The sequence below is a fragment of the Hyla sarda genome, unplaced genomic scaffold, assembly GCF_029499605.1.
Source record: "Hyla sarda isolate aHylSar1 unplaced genomic scaffold, aHylSar1.hap1 scaffold_253, whole genome shotgun sequence".
Lineage (NCBI taxonomy): Eukaryota > Metazoa > Chordata > Amphibia > Anura > Hylidae > Hyla > Hyla sarda.
The window spans coordinates 56,951-77,500 of NW_026609218.1; the positions used below are offsets into that span (position 1 = coordinate 56,951).

Genomic DNA, 20,550 nt, shown 5'->3' on the forward strand with positions numbered 1-20,550 from the left:
TTATCTTAAATTTATCAGTGTTGAACCTCATCTGCCACTTCCTACCCAAACCTCCAAACTATCCAGATCCATTTGTAATAATGCACGGTCCTCTATTGTTATCTTTTATACACAGCGCACTGTCCTCTATAGTGTTATCTACTATACACAGTGCACTGTCCTCTATAGTGTTATCTACTATATACAGTGCACTGTCCTCTATTGTGTTTACCGCTTTACAAAGTTTAGTATCATCAGCAAAGATTGTTACTTTACTATTCAACCACTCTACAAGGTCATTAATGAATATATTAAATAGAACAGGACCCAAGGCTGACCCCTGTGGTCCCCATTAGTAACAGTCACCCAATAAAAATAATTACCATTAATAACACTAGAGATGAATGAAGTTACAGTGATTCGATTTGTCATGAACTTCTCGGCTCAGCCATTGCTGACTTTATCCTGCATAAATTAGTTCAGCTTTCAGGTGCTCCAGTGACTGGAAAAGGTGGATACAGTCCTAGGAGAGTCTCCAGCCACCGGAGCACCTGAAAGCTGAACTAATTTATGCAGGATAAAGTAATCAACCACCAAGCCGCAAAGTTTGTATCGAATCACTGTAACTTCGCTCATTTCTAATAACCACCCTCTGTTCCCTATCATTGAGCCAGTTACTTACCCACTTACACACATTCTCCCTCAGCCCGATCCTTCTCATTTTATGCACCAATCTTTTATGTGGCACCGGATCAAATGCTTTGGAAAAATCCAGATATACGACATCCAGCGATTGCCCCTGGTCCAGTCTGGAGCTTACCTCCTCATAAAAGCTGATCAGGTGACAGGACCGATCCCTCATGAAGCCATGTGATATGGGGTCATACATTTATTTTTATCTAGATATTCCAAAATAGCATCTCTTAGAAAACCCTCTAACAATTTACATACAACAGAGGTTAAACTAACAGGTCTATAATTCCTGGGGTCACCTTTTGTCCCATTTTTAAATATTGGCACCACATTTGCTATGCTCCAATCCTGGGGAACAGTCCCTGTTACTATAGAGTCCCTGAATATTAAAAATAGGGGTCTGTCTATTACTTTACTTAATTCCTTTAGAACACGGGGGTGAATATCATCTGGACCTTGTGATATGTCTATTTTGTAGGCGGCACTGTACTACTTCCTGGGTTAGACAGGTGACCTGTACTACTTCCTGGGTTAGACAGGTGACCTGTACTACTTCCTGGGTTAGACATGTGACCTGTACTTCTTCCTGGGTTAGACAGGTGACCTGTACTTCTTCCTGGGTTAGACAGGTGACCTGTACTTCTTCCTGTGTTAGACAGGTGACCTGTACTGAGGAGTTTACCTTATCTTGCTGTATTTCACCTGGCATTTAATTTTCCTCGGTGAACACAGTGGAGAATAATTTGTTTAATATATTTGCTTTTTCCTGATCCCCGTTTATAATTTCCTCCTCGTCATTTTTTAAAGGACCCACACTTTCATTTTTAACCTTTTTGCTCTTTATAAAGTTAAAGAACATTTTGGGGTTATTTTTACTCTCTTTGGCAATGAGTCTTTCTGTCTATTTTTGCGGCATTTATCTGTTTTTTTATTTTATTTTTTTAAACATATGTTACATTTTCTCTCTAGTTTTATAATGCTTCTTCACTGCCGTCCTCTTTTAGTAGTTTAACCCCTTAAAGATGCAGGGTTTTTCCGTTTTTGCATTTTCATTTTTTCCTCATCACCTTCTAAAAATCATAACGCTTTCAATTTTGCACATAAAATTCCATATGATGCTTATTTTTTGCGCCACCAATTCTACTTTGCAGTGACATTAGTCATCCACGGCGAAACAGAGAAAAAAAATTATTGTCCGACAAAATTGAAGAAAAAATGTAATTTTGTAACTGCATACATAGGTTGGATATTGTTGTACTTCGGAAAAAAAATCATAACTACATGCATTAAAATTTATACCTTAAAAATTCTCAAATTCTGACCGCTATAACTTTATTTTTCCACGTATAGGTATGAGGGCTAATTTTTTGACCATGCGATTTAATTAACAAAATATTTTTATAGTTTGGACATATGTTGATTTATTTTTATTTACACTGTTTTTTTTTTGTTTGTTTTTTAATCGGAAAAGGGTGGTGATTCAAACTTTTATTAGGTAAGGGGTTACCGTTTATCCCGGCGTAGAAGACGACTTTTTAACCCCGAATTTTCTTCTGAAAAGTCGGGGGTCGTCTTATATGCCGGGTATTAAAGGTCCGGGATAGGAAAACTTCTGATTATCTGCCCGGGCCGGCTCCCGTGTGTGGCTGCAGGCGGGGGTCGGCCAGAGCAAGTAAAAACTAATACTGTATACTAAAAACCAGGGGGTCTCCAGCTGTTGTGAAACTACAACTCCCAGCATGGCAAAGGCTGTCCGGGCATGCTGGGAGTTGTAGTTTCACAACAGCTGGAGGCACCCTGGTTTTTATTATACAGTATTAGTTTATAGCTGCTCTGGCCGACCCCCGCCTGCAGCCACACACGGGAGCCGGCCCGGGAAGATAATCATAGGTATTCCTATGCTGGACATCCCTGTGTCCCGAAAAATCTTTTCGGGACATAAGGATGTCCGCCTGTCACTTACCATTCCCCGGCGTCCTCCTGCGATCCTCCTGCGGTCCGATCCTCCGTCTCTATGGTTGTACGCAGGGGACGTCAGTGACGTCACGTGCCTACAACCATAGAGGCAGAGAAGCGCAGGACCAGGAGGACGCGCCGACCGGGGCCTGGTGAGTGACCGGCCGTGCTATCTTCAGTGCTCCGGTCACCGCTCCCCCCGGCACCTACTGCTATGGTCCATAGGCCATAGCAGTAGATGGTGACCCCGGGCCGGAGGAGCGGTGATCGGAACACTGTGGGGGCAGCAGTACAGACATACAGCCTGCAGCCATACACTGTATATGGCTGGAAGCTGTATGTCTGTGGGGTGGGGGGAGCTGCCTACTATTGTGGGGGAACTGCTGACCTAATGTGGGGGAACTGCTGACCTAATGTGGGGGGAGCTGCCTACAAATGTGGGGGGAGCTGCCTACAAATGTGGGATAACTCCCGACCTAATGTGGGGGAACTGGCGACCTAATGTGGGGGAACTGGCGACCTGATGTGGGGGAACTGGCGACCTGATGTGGGGGAACTGGCAACTTAATGTGGGGGATCTACCAACTTAATGTGGGGGGAACTATACTGCCTACCTAATGTGGGGGAACATGATGCCTGCCTAATGTGGGGGGAACTACAAGGTACCGTACATCGTGGTAGGAGGGTTAGTCTTATATTGCGAGTATATCCCAAACTCTATATTTTAACTGTAAAAGTTGGGGGTCGTCTTATACCCCAAATCGTCTTATATGCCGGCATATACGGTAAATGACCTTTGTTCACTTTTTTTTGCAGTGTTATTGCTCCCTTAGGAGGCTATAATACTAATCTCACTGATCATTATCCCATAGGAGACCATAACACTGCACACACTGATCTCTTATACTGATCATTGTTATCCCATAGGAGACTATAATACTGCACACACTGATCTCTTATACTGATCATTATCCCATAGGAGACCATAACACTGCACACACTGATCTCTTATACTGATCATTGTTATCCCATAGGAGACTATAATACTAATCACACTGCTCATTATCCCATAGGAGACTATAACACTGCACACACTGATCTCTTATACTGATCATTATTATCCCATAGGGACCTATAACACTGCACACACTGATCTCTTCTACTGATCATTGTTATCCCATAGGAGACTTTAACACTGCACACACTGATCTCTTATACTGATCATTATCCCATAGGAGACTATAACACTGCACACACTGATCTCTTATACTGATCATTGTTATCCCATAGGAGGCTATAATACTAATCACACTGCTCATTATCCCATAGGAGACTATAACACTGCACACACTGATCTCTTATACTGATCATTATTATCCCATAGGGACCTATAACACTGCACACACTGATCTCTTCTACTGATCATTGTTATCCCATAGGAGACTATAACACTGCACACACTGATCTCTTATACTGATCATTATTATCCCATAGGAGACTATAACACTGCACACACTGATCTCTTATACTGATCATTGTTATCCCATAGGAGACTATAACACTGCACACACTGTTCTCTTATACTGATCATTGTTATCCCATAGGGGGCTATAACACTGCACACCCTGATCATTGTTATCCCATAGGCGGCCATAACACTGCACACACTGATCATTGTTATCCCATAGGAGACTATAACACTGCACACACTGATCATTGTTATCCCATAGGGGGCTATAACACTGCACACACTGATCATTGTTATCCCATAGGGGGCTATAACACTGCACACACTGATCTCTTATACTGATCATTATTATCCCATAGGAGACTATAACACTGCACACACTGATCTCTTATACTGATCATTGTTATCCCATAGGAGGCTATAATACTAATCACACTGCTCATTATCCCATAGGAGACTATAACACTGCACACACTGATCTCTTATACTGATCATTGTTATCCCATAGGAGACTATAACACTGCACACACTGTTCTCTTATACTGATCATTGTTATCCCATAGGGGGCTATAACACTGCACACCCTGATCATTGTTATCCCATAGGGGGCCATAACACTGCACACACTGATCATTGTTATCCCATAGGGGGCTATAACACTGCACACACTGATCATTGTTATCCCATAGGGGGCTATAACACTGCACACACTGATCATTGTTATCCCATAGGAAACTATAACACTGCACACACTGATCTCTTATACTGATCATTATTATCCCATAGGAGACTATAACACTGCACACACTGATCTCTTATACTGATCATTGTTATCCCATAGGAGACTATAACACCACACACTGTTCTCTTATACTGATCATTGTTATCCCATAGGAGACTATAACACTGCACACACTGATCTCTTATACTGATCATTGTTATCCCATAGGGGGCTATAACACTGCACACCCTGATCATTGTTATCCCATAGGCGGCCATAACACTGCACACACTGATCATTGTTATCCCATAGGGGGCTATAACACTGCACACACTGAGCATTGTTATACCACAGGGGGCTATAACACTGCACACACTGATCATTGTTATCCCATAGGAAACTATAACACTGCACACACTGATCTCTTATACTGATCATTGTTATCACATAGGGGGCTATAACCCTGCACACACTGATCTCTTATACTGATCATTATTATCCCATAGGGACCTATAACACTGCACACACTGATCTCTTATACTGATCATTGTTATCACATAGGGGGCTTTAACACTGCACACACTGATCATTGTTATCCCATAGGGGGCTATAACACTGCACACACTGATCTTATACCCTGATCCCTGCAAAGCCATAGCTTTGCATGGATCAGCGAGATAGGGGCTCGATTGCTCCAGCCTGTAGCTCAGGCTTGGAGCAATCAAACGCCCATCGGACTCGACGGAGCAAGGTAAGGGGGTCTCCGCTCGCGTCCTAGCTGATCGGGACATCGCGATTTTATTGCGATGTCCCGATCAGACCGACTGAGCTGCTGGGAAGCGTTTACTTTCATTTTTCGATGCGGCGACCAACTTTGATCGCCGCGTCTGAAGGGTTAATATCGTGTGATACAACAATCGGTGCCGCACGCTATTAGCCCAGGGTCCCGGATATTGTTAGCCTCCGGGACCGGCCCGGTGTGATGCGTGGTAACAGCGTACAGGTACGCCCTTTGTCCTGAAGGAGTTAAATGCTTTGTTTTTGTCATTTATTGCCCCTTATCATTTTTATTCATCCATATTGGTTTTCATTTATTTCTGACCCTTTTATTTCCATAAGGTTTATACATCTTACAGTGAGAATTTAAGATATTCCTAAAAGTCTCCCATTTAGTGTCAGTATTGTTGTTTTTGAGGACATTATCCCATTTTATATTATTATCTCTGAGTCGATCGGACTTTGCCTTCCTGAAATTCATTGTTTTTGTGGCCCCTCGAGAGATTCCCTTATTGCAGAACAAGTTATAATGGATTATATTATGGTCACTATTTCCTAGGTGTCCAAATACCTGCACATTAGTTACTGTCAGGTCTGCTGGTGAATATTAAGTCTAGTAGGGCGCCCCCTCTGGTCAGGTCTGTTGGATAATAATAAGTCTAGTAGGGCGCCCCCTCTGGTCAGGTCTGCTGGTGAATATTAAGTCTAGTAGGGCGCCCCCTCTGGTCAGGTCTGATATTAAGTCTAGTAGGGCGCCCCCTCTGGTCAGGTCTGATAATATTAAGTCTAGTAGGGCGCCCCCTGTGGTCAGGTGTGTTGGATAATATTAAGTCTAGTAGGGCGCCCCCTCTGGTCAGGTCTGTTGGGTAATATTAAGTCTAGTAGGGCGCCCCCTCTGGTCAGGTCTGTTAATATTAAGTCTAGTAGGGCGCCCCCTCTGGTCAGGTCTGTTGGGTAATATTAAGTCTAGTAGGGCGCCCCCTCTGGTCAGGTCTGTTAATATTAAGTCTAGTAGGGCGCCCCCTCTGGTCAGGTCTGATAATATTAAGTCTAGTAGGGCGCCCCCTCTGGTCAGGTCTGATAATATTAAGTCTAGTAGGGCGCCCCCTCTGGTCAGGTCTGTTGGGTAATATTAAGTCTAGTAGGGCGCCCCCTCTGGTCAGGTCTGTTGGATAATATTAAGTCTAGTAGGGCACCCCCTCTGGTCAGGTCTGATAATATTAAGTCTAGTAGGGCGCCCCCTCTGGTCAGGTCTGTTGGGTAATATTAAGTCTAGTAGGGCGCCCCCTCTGGTCAGGTCTGTTGGATAATATTAAGTCTAGTAGGGCGCCCCCTCTGGTCAGGTCTGATAATAAGTCTAGTAGGGCGCCCCCTCTGGTCAGGTCTGTTGGATAATATTAAGTCTAGTAGGACGCCCCCTCTGGTCAGGTCTGCTGGTGAATATTAAGTCTAGTAGGGCGCCCCCTCTGGTCAGGTCTGTTGGATAATATTAAGTCTAGTAGGACGCCCCCTCTGGTCAGGTCTGTTGGATAATATTAAGTCTAGTAGGGCGCCCCCTCTGGTCAGGTCTGATAATATTAAGTCTAGTAGGGCGCCCCCTCTGGTCAGGTCTGTTGGATAATATTAAGTCTAGTAGGGCGCCCCCTCTGGTCAGGTCTGCTGGTGAATATTAAGTCTAGTAGGGCGCCCCCTCTGGTCAGGTCTGTTGGGTAATATTAAGTCTAGTAGGGCGCCCCCTCTGGTCAGGTCTGATAATATTAAGTCTAGTAGGACGCCCCCTCTGGTCAGGTCTGATATTAAGTCTAGTAGGGCGCCCCCTCTGGTCAGGTCTGATAATATTAAGTCTAGTAGGGCGCCCCCTCTGGTCAGGTCTGTTAATATTAAGTCTAGTAGGGCACCCCCTCTGGTCAGGTCTGATAATATTAAGTCTAGTAGGACGCCCCCTCTGGTCAGGTGTGTTGGATAATATTAAGTCTAGTAGGGCGCCCCCTCTGGTCAGGTCTGTTAATATTAAGTCTAGTAGGGTGCCCCCTCTGGTCAGGTCTGTTGGGTAATATTAAGTCTAGTAGGGCGCCCCCTCTGGTCAGGTCTGATAATATTAAGTCTAGTAGGACGCCCCCTCTGGTCAGGTCTGATATTAAGTCTAGTAGGGCGCCCCCTCTGGTCAGGTCTGATAATATTAAGTCTAGTAGGGCGCCCCCTCTGGTCAGGTCTGTTAATATTAAGTCTAGTAGGGCACCCCCTCTGGTCAGGTCTGATAATATTAAGTCTAGTAGGACGCCCCCTCTGGTCAGGTGTGTTGGATAATATTAAGTCTAGTAGGGCGCCCCCTCTGGTCAGGTCTGTTGGATAATATTAAGTCTAGTAGGGCGCCCCCTCTGGTCAGGTCTGTTGGTTAATATTAAGTCTAGTAGGGCGCCCCCTCTGGTCAGGTCTGATAATATTAAGTCTAGTAGGGCGCCCCCTCTGGTCAGGTCTGATAATATTAAGTCTAGTAGGGCGCCCCCTCTGGTCAGGTCTGATAATATTAAGTCTAGTAGGGCGCCCCCTCTGGTCAGGTCTGTTGGTTAATATTAAGTCTAGTAGGGCGCCCCCTCTGGTCAGGTCTGTTGGATAATATTAAGTCTAGTAGGACGCCCCCTCTGGTCAGGTCTGATAATATTAAGTCTAGTAGGGCGCCCCCTCTGGTCAGGTCTGTTGGATAATATTAAGTCTAGTAGGACGCCCCCTCTGGTCAGGTCTGATGATATTACGTCTAGTAGGGCGCCCCCTCTGGTCAGGTCTGATGATATTAAGTCTAGTAGGGCGCCCCCTCTGGTCAGGTCTGATAATATTAAGTCTAGTAGGGCGCCCCCTCTGGTCAGGTCTGTTGGGTAATATTAAGTCTAGTAGGGCGCCCCCTCTGGTCAGGTCTGTTGGATAATATTAAGTCTAGTAGGGCGCCCCCTCTGGTCAGGTCTGTTGGATAATATTAAGTCTAGTAGGGCGCCCCCTCTGGTCAGGTCTGTTGGATAATATTAAGTCTAGTAGGGCGCCCCCTCTGGTCAGGTCTGTTGGATAATGTGAAGTCTAGTAGGGCGCCCCCTCTGATCAGGTCAGATAATATTAAGTCTAGTAGGGCGCCCCCTCTGGTCAGGTCTGTTGGATAATATTAAGTCTAGTAGGGCGCCCCCTCTGGTCAGGTCTGTTGGATAATGTGAAGTCTAGTAGGGCGCCCCCTCTGATCAGGTCAGATAATATTAAGTCTAGTAGGGCGCCCCCTCTGGTCAGGTCTGTTGGATAATATTAACTCTAGTAGGACGCCCCCTCTGGTCAGGTCTGTTGGATAATGTGAAGTCTAGTAGGGCGCCCCCTCTGGTCAGGTCTGTTAATATTATGTCTAGTAGGGCGCCCCCTCTGGTCAGGTCTGTTGGATAATATTAAGTCTAGTAGGACGCCCCCTCTGGTCAGGTCTGTTGGGTAATATTAAGTCTAGTAGGGCACCCCCTCTGGTCAGGTCTGTTGGGTAATATTAAGTCTAGTAGGGCGCCCCCTCTGGTCAGGTCTGATAATATTAAGTCTAGTAGGGCGCCCCCTCTGGTCAGGTCTGATAATATTAAGTCTAGTAGGGCGCCCCCTCTGGTTGGGTCTGATAATATTAAGTCTAGTAGGGCGCCCCCTCTGGTCAGGTCTGTTAATATTATGTCTAGTAGGGCGCCCCCTCTGGTCAGGTCTGTTGGATTATATTAAGTCTAGTAGGGCGCCCCCTCTGGTCAGGTCTGATGATATTACGTCTAGTAGGGCGCCCCCTCTGGTTAGGTCTGTTAATATTAAGTCTAGTAGGGCGCCCCCTCTGGTCAGGTCTGTGTGTTAATATTAAGTCTAGTAGGGCGCCCCCTCTGGTCAGGTCTGTTGGATAATATTGTCTAGTAGGGCGCCCCCTCTGGTCAGGTCTGTTGGATAATATTAAGTCTAGTAGGGCGCCCCCTCTGGTCAGGTCTGTTGGATAATATTAAGTCTAGTAGGACGCCCCTCTGGTCAGGTCTGATAATATTAAGTCTAGTAGGACGCCCCCTGTGGTCAGGTGTGTTGGATAATATTAAGTCTAGTAGGGCGCCCCCTCTGGTCAGGTCTGTTGGGTAATATTAAGTCTAGTAGGACGCCCCCTCTGGTCAGGTCTGTTAATATTATGTCTAGTAGGGCGCCCCCTCTGGTCAGGTCTGTTGGGTAATATTAAGTCTAGTAGGGCGCCCCCTCTGGTCAGGTCTGTTGGGTAATATTAAGTCTAGTAGGGCGCCCCCTCTGGTCAGGTCTGTTGGGTAATATTAAGTCTAGTAGGGCGCCCCCTCTGGTCAGGTCTGTTGGGTAATATTAAGTCTAGTAGGGTGCCCCCTCTGGTCAGGTCTGTTGGGTAATATTAAGTCTAGTAGGGCGCCCCCTCTGGTCAGGTCTGATAATATTAAGTCTAGTAGGGCGCCCCCTCTGGTCAGGTCTGTTGGATAATATTAAGTCTAGTAGGGCGCCCCCTCTGGTCAGGTCTGTTGGGTAATATTAAGTCTAGTAGGGCGCCCCCTCTGGTCAGGTCTGTTGGGTAATATTAAGTCTAGTAGGGCGCCCCCTCTGGTCAGGTCTGTTGGGTAATATTAAGTCTAGTAGGACGCCCCCTCTGGTCAGGTCTGATAATATTAAGTCTAGTAGGGCGCCCCCTCTGGTCAGGTCTGATAATATTAAGTCTAGTAGGACGCCCCCTCTGGTCAGGTCTGATAATATTAAGTCTAGTAGGGCGCCCCCTGTGGTCAGGTCTGTTGGGTAATATTAAGTCTAGTAGGACGCCCCCTCTGGTCAGGTCTGTTAATATTATGTCTAGTAGGACGCCCCCTCTGGTCAGGTCTGTTAATATTATGTCTAGTAGGGCGCCCCCTCTGGTCAGGTCTGTTGGATAATATTAAGTCTAGTAGGGCGCCCCCTCTGGTCAGGTCTGTTGGGTAATATTAAGTCTAGTAGGACGCCCCCTCTGGTCAGGTCTGTTGGGTAATATTAAGTCTAGTAGGGCGCCCCCTCTGGTCAGGTCTGTTGGGTAATATTAAGTCTAGTAGGGCGCCCCCTCTGGTCAGGTCTGTTGGGTAATATTAAGTCTAGTAGGGCGCCCCCTCTGGTCAGGTCTGATAATATTAAGTCTAGTTGGGCGCCCCCTCTGGTGAGGTCTGTTGGGTAATATTAAGTCTAGTTGGGCGCCCCCTCTGGTGAGGTCTGTTGGGTAATATTAAGTCTAGTAGGGCGCCCCCTCTGGTCAGGTCTGTTGGGTAATATTAAGTCTAGTAGGGCGGCCCCTCTGGTCAGGTCTGTTGGATAATATTAAGTCTAGTAGGGCGCCCCCTCTGGTCAGATCTGTTGGATAATATTAAGTCTAGTAGGGCGCCCCCTCTGGTCAGGTCTGATAATATTAAGTCTAGTAGGGCGCCCCCTCTGGTCAGGTCTGTTGGGTAATATTAAGTCTAGTAGGGCGCCCCCTCTGGTCAGGTCTGATAATATTAAGTCTAGTAGGACGCCCCCTCTGGTCAGGTCTGATAATATTATGTCTAGTAGGGCGCCCCCTCTGGTCAGGTCTGTTGGATAATATTAAGTCTAGTAGGGCGCCCCCTCTGGTCAGGTCTGTTGGATAATATTAAGTCTAGTAGGGCGCCCCCTCTGGTCAGGTCTGTTGGGTAATATTAAGTCTAGTAGGGCGCCCCCTCTGGTCAGGTCTGATAATATTAAGTCTAGTAGGACGCCCCCTCTGGTCAGGTCTGATAATATTATGTCTAGTAGGGCGCCCCCTCTGGTCAGGTCTGTTGGATAATATTAAGTCTAGTAGGGCGCCCCCTCTGGTCAGGTCTGTTGGATAATATTAAGTCTAGTAGGGCGCCCCCTCTGGTCAGATCTGTTGGATAATATTAAGTCTAGTAGGGCGCCCCCTCTGGTCAGATCTGTTGGATAATATTAAGTCTAGTAGGGCGCCCCCTCTGGTCAGATCTGTTGGATAATATTAAGTCTAGTAGGGCGCCCCCTCTGGTCAGGTCTGATAATATTAAGTCTAGTAGGGTGCCCCCTCTGGTCAGGTCTGATAATATTATGTCTAGTAGGACGCCCCCTCTGGTCAGGTCTGATAATATTAAGTCTAGTAGGGCGCCCCCTCTGGTCAGGTCTGTTGGATAATATTAAGTCTAGTAGGGCGCCCCCTCTGGTCAGATCTGTTGGGTAATATTAAGTCTAGTAGGGCGCCCCCTCTGGTCAGGTCTGATAATATTATGTCTAGTAGGGCGCCCCCTCTGGTCAGGTCTGTTGGGTAATATTAAGTCTAGTAGGGCGCCCCCTCTGGTCAGGTCTGATAATATTATGTCTAGTAGGGCGCCCCCTCTGGTCAGGTCTGATAATATTAAGTCTAGTAGGGCGCCCCCTCTGGTCAGGTCTGATAATATTATGTCTAGTAGGGCGCCCCCTCTGGTCAGGTCTGATAATATTATGTCTAGTAGGGCGCCCCCTCTGGTCAGGTCTGATAATATTAAGTCTAGTAGGGCGCCCCCTCTGGTCAGGTCTGATAATATTAAGTCTAGTAGGGCGCCCCCTCTGGTCAGGTCTGATAATATTATGTCTAGTAGGGCGCCCCCTCTGGTCAGGTCTGTTAATATTAAGTCTAGTAGGGCGCCCCCTCTGGTCAGGTCTGATAATAATAAGTCTAGTAGGGCGCCCCCTCTGGTCTCCATTATTATCTCCTCGTGCTGATGATTATTTCCTCAGTAATTGATCTTCTGTCTCTTCCATTATGTTTGGAGGTTTATAGGTTATAACCCGATCAGGATTTATTATTATTATCTCCAAATATTTCTCCCCATAATGACTCCACATTATTGTCTCCTCCCGTATATCCTCCCGCAGTGCGGCCTCCACATTATCGTCTCCTCCTGTATATCCTCCCGCAGTGCGGCCTCCACATTATCCTCTCCTCCTGTATATCCTCCCGCAGTGCGGCCTCCACATTATCCTCTCCTCCTGTATATCCTCCCGCAGTGCGGCCTCCACATTATTGTCTCCTCCTGTATATCCTCCCGCAGTGCGGCCTCCACATTATCCTCTCCTCCTGTATATCCTCCCGCAGTGCGGCCTCCACATTATCGTCTCCTCCTGTATATCCTCCCGCAGTGCGGCCTCCACATTATCCTCTCCTCCTGTATATCCTCCCGCAGTGCGGCCTCCACATTATTGTCTCCTCCTGTATATCCTCCCGCAGTGCGGCCTCCACATTATCGTCTCCTCCTGTATATCCTCCCGCAGTGCGGCCTCCACATTATCGTCTCCTCCTGTATATCCTCCCGCAGTGCGGCCTCCACATTATCCTCTCCTCCTGTATATCCTCCCGCAGTGCGGACTCCACATTATCCTCTCCTCCTGTATATCCTCCCGCAGTGCGGCCTCCACATTATCGTCTCCTCCTGTATATCCTCCCGCAGTGCGGCCTCGACATTATCGTCTCCTCCTGTATATCCTCCCGCAGTGCGGCCTCCACATTATCGTCTCCTCCTGTATATCCTCCCGCAGTGCGGCCTCCACATTATCGTCTCCTCCTGTATATCCTCCCGCAGTGCGGCCTCCACATTATCGTCTCCTCCTGTATATCCTCCCGCAGTGCGGCCTCCACATTATCGTCTCCTCCTGTATATCCTCCCGCAGTGCGGCCTCCACATTATCGTCTCCTCCTGTATATCCTCCCGCAGTGCGGCCTCCACATTACCGTCTCCTCCTGTATATCCTCCCGCAGTGCGGCCTCCACATTATCCTCTCCTCCTGTATATCCTCCCGCAGTGCGGCCTCGACATTATCGTCTCCTTCCGTATATCCTCCCGCAGTGCGGCCTCCACATTATCATCTCCTCCCGTATATCCTTCCGCAGTGCGGCCTCCACATTATCGTCTCCTCCCGTATATCCTCCCGCAGTGCGGCCTCCACATTATCGTTTCCTCCCGTATATCCTCCCGCAGTGCGGCCTCCACATTATCGTCTCCTCCCGTATATCCTCCCGCAGTGCGGCCTCCACATTATCGTCTCCTCCTGTATATCCTCCCGCAGTGCGGCCTCCACATTATCGTCTCCTCCCGTATATCCTCCCGCAGTGCGGCCTCCACATTACTGTCTCCTCCTGTATATCCTCCCGCAGTGCGGCCTCCACATTATCGTCTCCTCCTGTATATCCTCCCGCAGTGCGGCCTCCACATTATCGTCTCCTCCTGTATATCCTCCCGCAGTGCGGCCTCCACATTATCGTCTCCTCCTGTATATCCTCCCGCAGTGCGGCCTCCACATTATCGTCTCCTCCTGTATATCCTCCCGCAGTGCGGCCTCCACATTATCGTCTCCTCCTGTATATCCTCCCGCAGTGCGGCCTCCACATTATCGTCTCCTCCTGTATATCCTCCCGCAGTGCGGACTCCACATTATCCTCTCCTCCTGTATATCCTCCCGCAGTGCGGCCTCCACATTATCCTCTCCTCCTGTATATCCTCCCGCAGTGCGGCCTCCACATTATCGTCTCCTCCCGTATATCCTCCCGCAGTGCGGCCTCCACATTACCGTCTCCTCCCGTATATCCTCCCGCAGTGCGGCCTCCACATTATCGTCTCCTCCTGTATATCCTCCCGCAGTGCGGCCTCCACCTTATCGTCTCCTCCTGTATATCCTCCCGCAGTGCGGCCTCCACATTATCGTCTCCTCCTGTATATCCTCCCGCAGTGCGGCCTCCACATTATCGTCTCCTCCCGTATATCCTCCCGCAGTGCGGCCTCCACATTACCGTCTCCTCCTGTATATCCTCCCGCAGTGCGGCCTCCACATTATCGTCTCCTCCTGTATATCCTCCCGCAGTGCGGCCTCCACATTATCGTCTCCTCCTGTATATCCTCCCGCAGTGCGGCCTCCACATTATCGTCTCCTCCCGTATATCCTCCAGCAGTGCGGCCTCCACATTATCGTCTCCTCCCGTATATCCTCCCGCAGTGCGGCCTCCACATTACCGTCTCCTCCCGTATATCCTCCCGCAGTGCGGCCTCCACATTATCGTCTCCTCCCGTATATCCTCCCGCAGTGCGGCCTCCACATTATCGTCTCCTCCTGTATATCCTCCCGCAGTGCGGCCTCCACATTATCGTCTCCTCCTGTATATCCTCCCGCAGAGCGGCCCCCACATTATCGTCTCCTCCTGTATATCCTCCCGCAGTGCGGCCTCCACATTATAGTCTCCTCCTGTATATCCTCCCGCAGTGCGGCCTCCACATTATCGTCTCCTCCTGTATATCCTCCCGCAGTGCGGCCTCCACATTATCGTCTCCTCCTGTATATCCTCCAGCAGTGCGGCCTCCATATTACCGTCTCCTCCTGTATATCCTCTCGCAGTGCGGCCTCCATATTATCGTCTCCTCCTGTATTTCCTCCCGCAGTGCGGCCTCCATATTATCGTCTCCTCCTGTATTTCCTCCCGCAGTGCGGCCTCCACATTATCGTCTCCTCCCGTATATCCTCCCGCAGTGCGGCCTCCACATTATTGTCTCCTCCCGTATATCCTCCCGCAGTGCGGCCTCCACATTATCGTCTCCTCCTGTATATCCTCCCGCAGTGCGGCCTCCACATTATCGTCTCCTCCTGTATATCCTCCCGCAGTGCGGCCCCCACATTATCGTCTCCTCCCGTATATCCTCCCGCAGTGCGGCCTCCACATTATCGTCTCCTCCTTTATATCCTCCAGCAGTGCGGCCTCCACATTATCGTCTCCTCCCGTATATCCTCCCGCAGTGCGGCCTCCACATTATCGTCTCCTCCTGTATATCCTCCCGCAGTGCGGCCTCCACATTATCGTCTCCTCCCGTATATCCTCCAGCAGTGCGGCCTCCACATTATCGTCTCCTCCCGCAGTGCGGCCTCCACATTACCGTCACCTCCTGTATATCCTCCCGCAGTGCGGCCTCCATATTATCGTCTCCTCCTGTATATCCTCCCGCAGTGCGGCCTCCATATTATCGTCTCCTCCTGTATATCCTCCCGCAGTGCGGCCTCCATATTATCGTCTCCTCCTGTATATCCTCCCGTAGTGCGGCCTCCATATTATCGTCTCCTCCTGTATATCCTCCCGTAGTGCGGCCTTCACACTGGACTTTACATAAACTCCTCCCACTTTCCGTTTCGTCCGATCCTTCCCGACTATAACCCTGTATGTTACCGCTTAGTCACAGGTATTGTCCAACCAAGTCTCTGTTATACCCGCGATGTCATAATCCTCCTCAGACATAACCGCTCCAGTCCCTGGTGTTCAGAGGCAGAGTCCTGCTGCAGTACTGCTTGCTCTGAAATGGCATCCCCCTCATCTGCCAACCGGGCAAACTTTTCGGGGTAGCCTCTGACACTTTTCCCTCTACCATGTTTCCTAACTGTATCCCAGCGAGCTGCCTGACTGTCCGGAACCTCTAGATCCAGGATCTGGGCTTCCAAATGAGCAACTCAAACAACAATATGCACCTCACACTGCTGTTCAAGGATTGCATACATGTACACTAGACTGCATTTTGCAACATGGAGGCATTAGTAGATTTGGGAATTGCAAAAATTAACAGTAAAAAAGATCAAATATTTCAATAAAACTTCCTGAATTTAAAGTCCCTTCATTTTAAGTCCCTTTTACTTTTATACTTGCGCTCACTTGTATACTTCACACTCTTGTATACAGACACACAATCACTAGCTCAAACAATCACTTAGTGTACTTGCTTTTATAGTTACCAGATACCACCTCACTCTTCCTCTGCCTGGAAGTGAATGCAAAAGCTATGGGCCCATGTGGTTAAAGGGTGGATGGTGGTGGATAACCATGGACCCATGTGGTGGATAGCGGTGGGCTTGTGTAGTGCGTGGATGGAGGTGGATAGCAGTGTGCTTGTGTAGTGGGTTGATGGTGGTGGATGGCGGTGTGCTTGTGATATTGGTGGATGGCGGTGTGCTTGTGAAATTGGTGAATGATGGTGGGGGATAGAGGTGGGCTTGTGTAATGGGCCGATGGTGGATGGCCATGGACCCATGTGGTGGATAGCGGTGGGCTTGTGTAATGGGCCGATGGTGGATGGCCATGGACCCATGTGGTGAATAGCGGTGGGCTTGTGTAGTGAGTGGATATGGTGGATAGCCATGGCCATGTAGTGGACGGATGGTGGTGGATAGCGGTGGGCTTGTGTGTAGTGGGTGGATGGTGGTGGATGGCAATGGACCCAAGTGGGCGATAGCGGTGGGCTCTTGTAGTGGGCGGATAGCGGTGGGCTCGTGTAGTGTGTGGATGGCCATGGACCCATGTGGGGGATAGCGGTAGGCTCGTGTAGTGGGCGGATTTTGGTGGATAGCCCATGTGGGGGATTGCGGTGGGCTTGTGTAGTGGGTGAATGATGGTGGATAGCCCATGTGGGGGATAGCGGTGTGCTTGTGTAGTGGGTGGATGGTGGTGGATAGCCCATGTGGGGGATAGGGGTGGGCTCATGTAGTGGGTGGATGGCCATGGACCCATGTGGTGGATAGCGGTGGGCTTGTGTAGTGGATGGATGGTGGGGGATAGTGGTTGGCTCGTGTAGTGGGCGGATGTTGGTGGATAGCCCATGTGGGGGTTTGCGGTGGGCTCGTGTAGTGGATGGATGTTGGTGGATAGCGGTGGGCTCGTGTAGTGGGCGGATGGTGGTGGATAGCCCATGTGGGGGATAGCGGTGTGCTTGTGTAGTGGGTGGATGGCCATGGACCCATGTGTTGGATAGCAGTGTGCATGTGTAGTGGGCCGATGGTGGATGGCCATGGACCCATGTGGTGGATAGCAGTGTACTTGTGTAGTGGGTGGATAATGGTGGATAGCGGTGGGCTTGTGTGTAGTGGGTGGATGGTGGTCAATGGACCCATGTGGGCGATAGCGTTGGGCTCTTGTAGTGGGCGAATAGCCCATGTGGGGGATAGCGGTGTGCTTGTTTAGTGGGTGGATGGCCATGGACCCATGTGGGGGATAGCGGTGTGCTTGTGTAGTGGGTGGATGGCCATGGACCCATGTGGGGGATAGCGGTGTGCTTGTGTAGCGGGTGGATGGCCATGGACCCATGTGGGGGATAGCGGTGGGCTCATGTAGTGGGTGGATGGCCATGGACCCATGTGGGGGATAGCGGTGTGCTTGTGTAGTGGGTGGATGGCCTTGGACCCATGTGGGGGATAGCGGTGGGCTCATGTAGTGGGTGGATGGCCATGGACCCATGTGGTGGATAGCGGTGGGCTTGTGTAGTGGATGGATGGTAGTGGATAGCGGTTGGCTCGTGTAGTCGATGGATGGTGATGGATGGTTGTTGATTGCGGTGGGCTCGTGTAGTGGATGGATGGTTGTGGATTGCGGTGGGCTCGTGTAGTGGATGGATGGTGGTGGATTGCGGTGGGCTTGTGTAGTGGATGGATGGCCATGGACCCATGTGGGGGATAGCGGTGTGCTTGTGTAGTGGGTGGATGGCCATGGACCCATGTGGGGGATAGCGGTGTGCTTGTGTAGTGGGTGGATGGCCATGGACCCATGTGGGGGATAGCGGTGGGCTTGTGTAGTGGGTGGATGGCCATGGACCCATATGGGGGATAGCGGTGGGCTTGTGTAGTGGATGGATGGTGGTGAATAGCGGTTGGCTCGTGTAGTGGGTGAATGTTGGTGGATAGCCCATGTGTTGGATTGCGGTGGGCTCGTGTAGTGGATGGATGGTGGTGGATTGCGGTGGGCTCGTGTAGTGGATGGATGGTGGTGGATTGCGGTGGGCTCGTGTAGTGGATGGATGGTGGTGGATTGCGGTGGGCTCGTGTAGTGGATGGATGGTGGTGGATTGCGGTGGGCTCGTGTAGTGGATGGATGGTGGTGGATTGCGGTGGGCTCGTGTAGTGGATGGATGGTGGTGGATAGCGGTGTGCTTGTGTAATGGGTGGATGGTCATGGACCCATGTGGGGGATAGCGGTGGACAGTTGGGTAGCCGTCCTTACTTTTCATTGACCTCACAGGGATGGACGAAGGCGAACGCTTTCCATGTGTGCATCACGTCGTACAAGCTTGTCCTGCAGGACCACCAGGCCTTCCGCAGGAAGAACTGGAAGTATCTGATCCTGGATGAGGCTCAAAACATCAAGAACTTTAAGTCTCAGCGCTGGCAGAGTCTCCTGAACTTCAACAGGTGAGGCCAGTGTGAGCACTGCTTAATCCTCTGTCAGGGTCATGGCCAGAGCTCTAACACTGTTGTTCTCCCCAGTCAGAGGCGGCTGCTGCTCACCGGGACCCCCCTGCAGAACTCCCTGATGGAGCTGTGGTCGCTCATGCATTTCCTGATGCCTCATGTCTTCCAGTCTCACCGAGAGTTTAAGGAATGGTTCTCCAATCCATTGACCGGCATGATTGAGGGGAGCCAGGAGTACAACGAGGGTCTAGTGCGCAGACTGCACAAGGTTTGGGAGTGGAAGGGTCATGGCTTCCTTTGGTGTCCCTGTAATCCGGCACAGCACACTGAGCTTTCTCCTCATGTCCTCCTCAGGTATTACGGCCATTCCTCCTCCGCAGGATAAAGGTGGATGTGGAGAAGCAGATGCCCAAAAAATACGAGCACGTCATCTACTGTCGCTTGTCCAAGCGCCAGCGATTCCTGTACGACGACTTCATGTCCCAAGCAGCGTAAGTCATGGGGGCTCAGGAGATGTCTGCTCCCTACTCCCATCCTTTTGTGACACCCTTATATTGTGCCGTTCTTTCATCTCTTCTCTGTAGGACACGGGAGACTCTGGCCAGCGGACATTTTATGAGTGTGATAAACATCCTCATGCAGCTCCGCAAGGTGTGTAACCATCCCAACCTGTTTGACCCTCGTCCGATCCATTCGCCCTTCATTACCAGCGGCATCTGCTACACCGTTCCTTCCTTGGTTCTTCGTGCTCTGCAGTGCCACCCACTCGAGGCAGGTACAGGGCCCTTAGGGGTGGGGTGCCACGTCTTCAGGTGGGCTATAGTTGTGAGGGCTACAACGGTCTTTGTCCTCTGTGTCCCTAGCACATAGACATGGCATTGTTTGACCTCGTCAACATGGAGGGACAAGTCAGTCGCTATGAGCTGGACGATTTCCTGCCCCAGTACAAGCAGTCGCGCTCCCTGATCCAGGAGATTGCTGATTCCCCGGAGCCTCCTCCTAGACCGCGGCCTCTTAAGATGAAGGTGAACAGGTGTGTTACTCTCCGGCACGTTCTCCCTTACGTGTTTTGCCACTCCTTTGGTCGGCTGACATGTTTTTCCTTTGCTCAGGATGCTGCAGCCTGTGAAGTCGGATCCGCGCTCTGTAGTTGTGAACAATTCTCGTCCGGTTCTTCACAAGCCTCAGGATGTTCTTCCCGCCCCGGCCGCCCCCTTCCCATTGACTCCTAGTAACTGTCCTGCACCCGCTCCACCCGTGCCCACCCCGATTGGTGAGAGGAGTTGCTGTGGTGCCTCCTATGTGTTGTACTGGCTCCCGTGTCTCTGACCTCTACTTTGTTACAGCTCCAGGTCCTGTCCAGTCATGTCCACCAGTGACCTCTGTGACTCCAGTGTCCAATGGGGCAGGCAAGCCTGTTCCAGCCCAGACCCCTCAGCCTGTGTGCAGCGCCCCCCAGAGGCTGATACTGACCCCAGACATGCAGGCGAGGCTCCCTTGTGAGTAGCTGAGTTGTCTCTGCTGTAGATCCGCTTTCTTATCTGCTCTCTAATCCTTGACTTGTTTGTCTCTTAGCCGGAGAAGTGATCAGCCTGGGGCAGTTGGCATCTCTTAGTGGACGTCCCCTACAGAACCAGTCTGTCACAAAACCCCTCACTCTGCAGCTGCAGGGCACTAAGCTGACCCTTAGCGGTGCCCCGGTGCGTCCTCTGGGGGTGGCTCAGCCCCGGCCGGT

At 50.0% G+C, this 20,550-nt stretch overlaps 1 protein-coding gene across 1 annotated transcript in view; it reads left to right on the forward strand.

Annotated features, from left to right (window-relative positions):
• SRCAP (Snf2 related CREBBP activator protein) overlaps nucleotides 1–20,550 on the forward strand; it is an 85,028-nt gene that overhangs the window by 43,196 nt on the left and 21,282 nt on the right. Inside the window, exons 13-20 of the mRNA XM_056553174.1 lie at nucleotides 18,646–18,815; nucleotides 18,891–19,083; nucleotides 19,170–19,306; nucleotides 19,400–19,586; nucleotides 19,679–19,848; nucleotides 19,928–20,088; nucleotides 20,162–20,314; nucleotides 20,391–20,550. The exon at nucleotides 20,391–20,550 is cut by the window's right edge and continues 5 nt beyond it. Of these exons, the coding sequence (XP_056409149.1) occupies nucleotides 18,646–18,815; nucleotides 18,891–19,083; nucleotides 19,170–19,306; nucleotides 19,400–19,586; nucleotides 19,679–19,848; nucleotides 19,928–20,088; nucleotides 20,162–20,314; nucleotides 20,391–20,550 (1,331 nt within the window). The remainder of the gene's footprint in view (nucleotides 1–18,645; nucleotides 18,816–18,890; nucleotides 19,084–19,169; nucleotides 19,307–19,399; nucleotides 19,587–19,678; nucleotides 19,849–19,927; nucleotides 20,089–20,161; nucleotides 20,315–20,390) is intronic.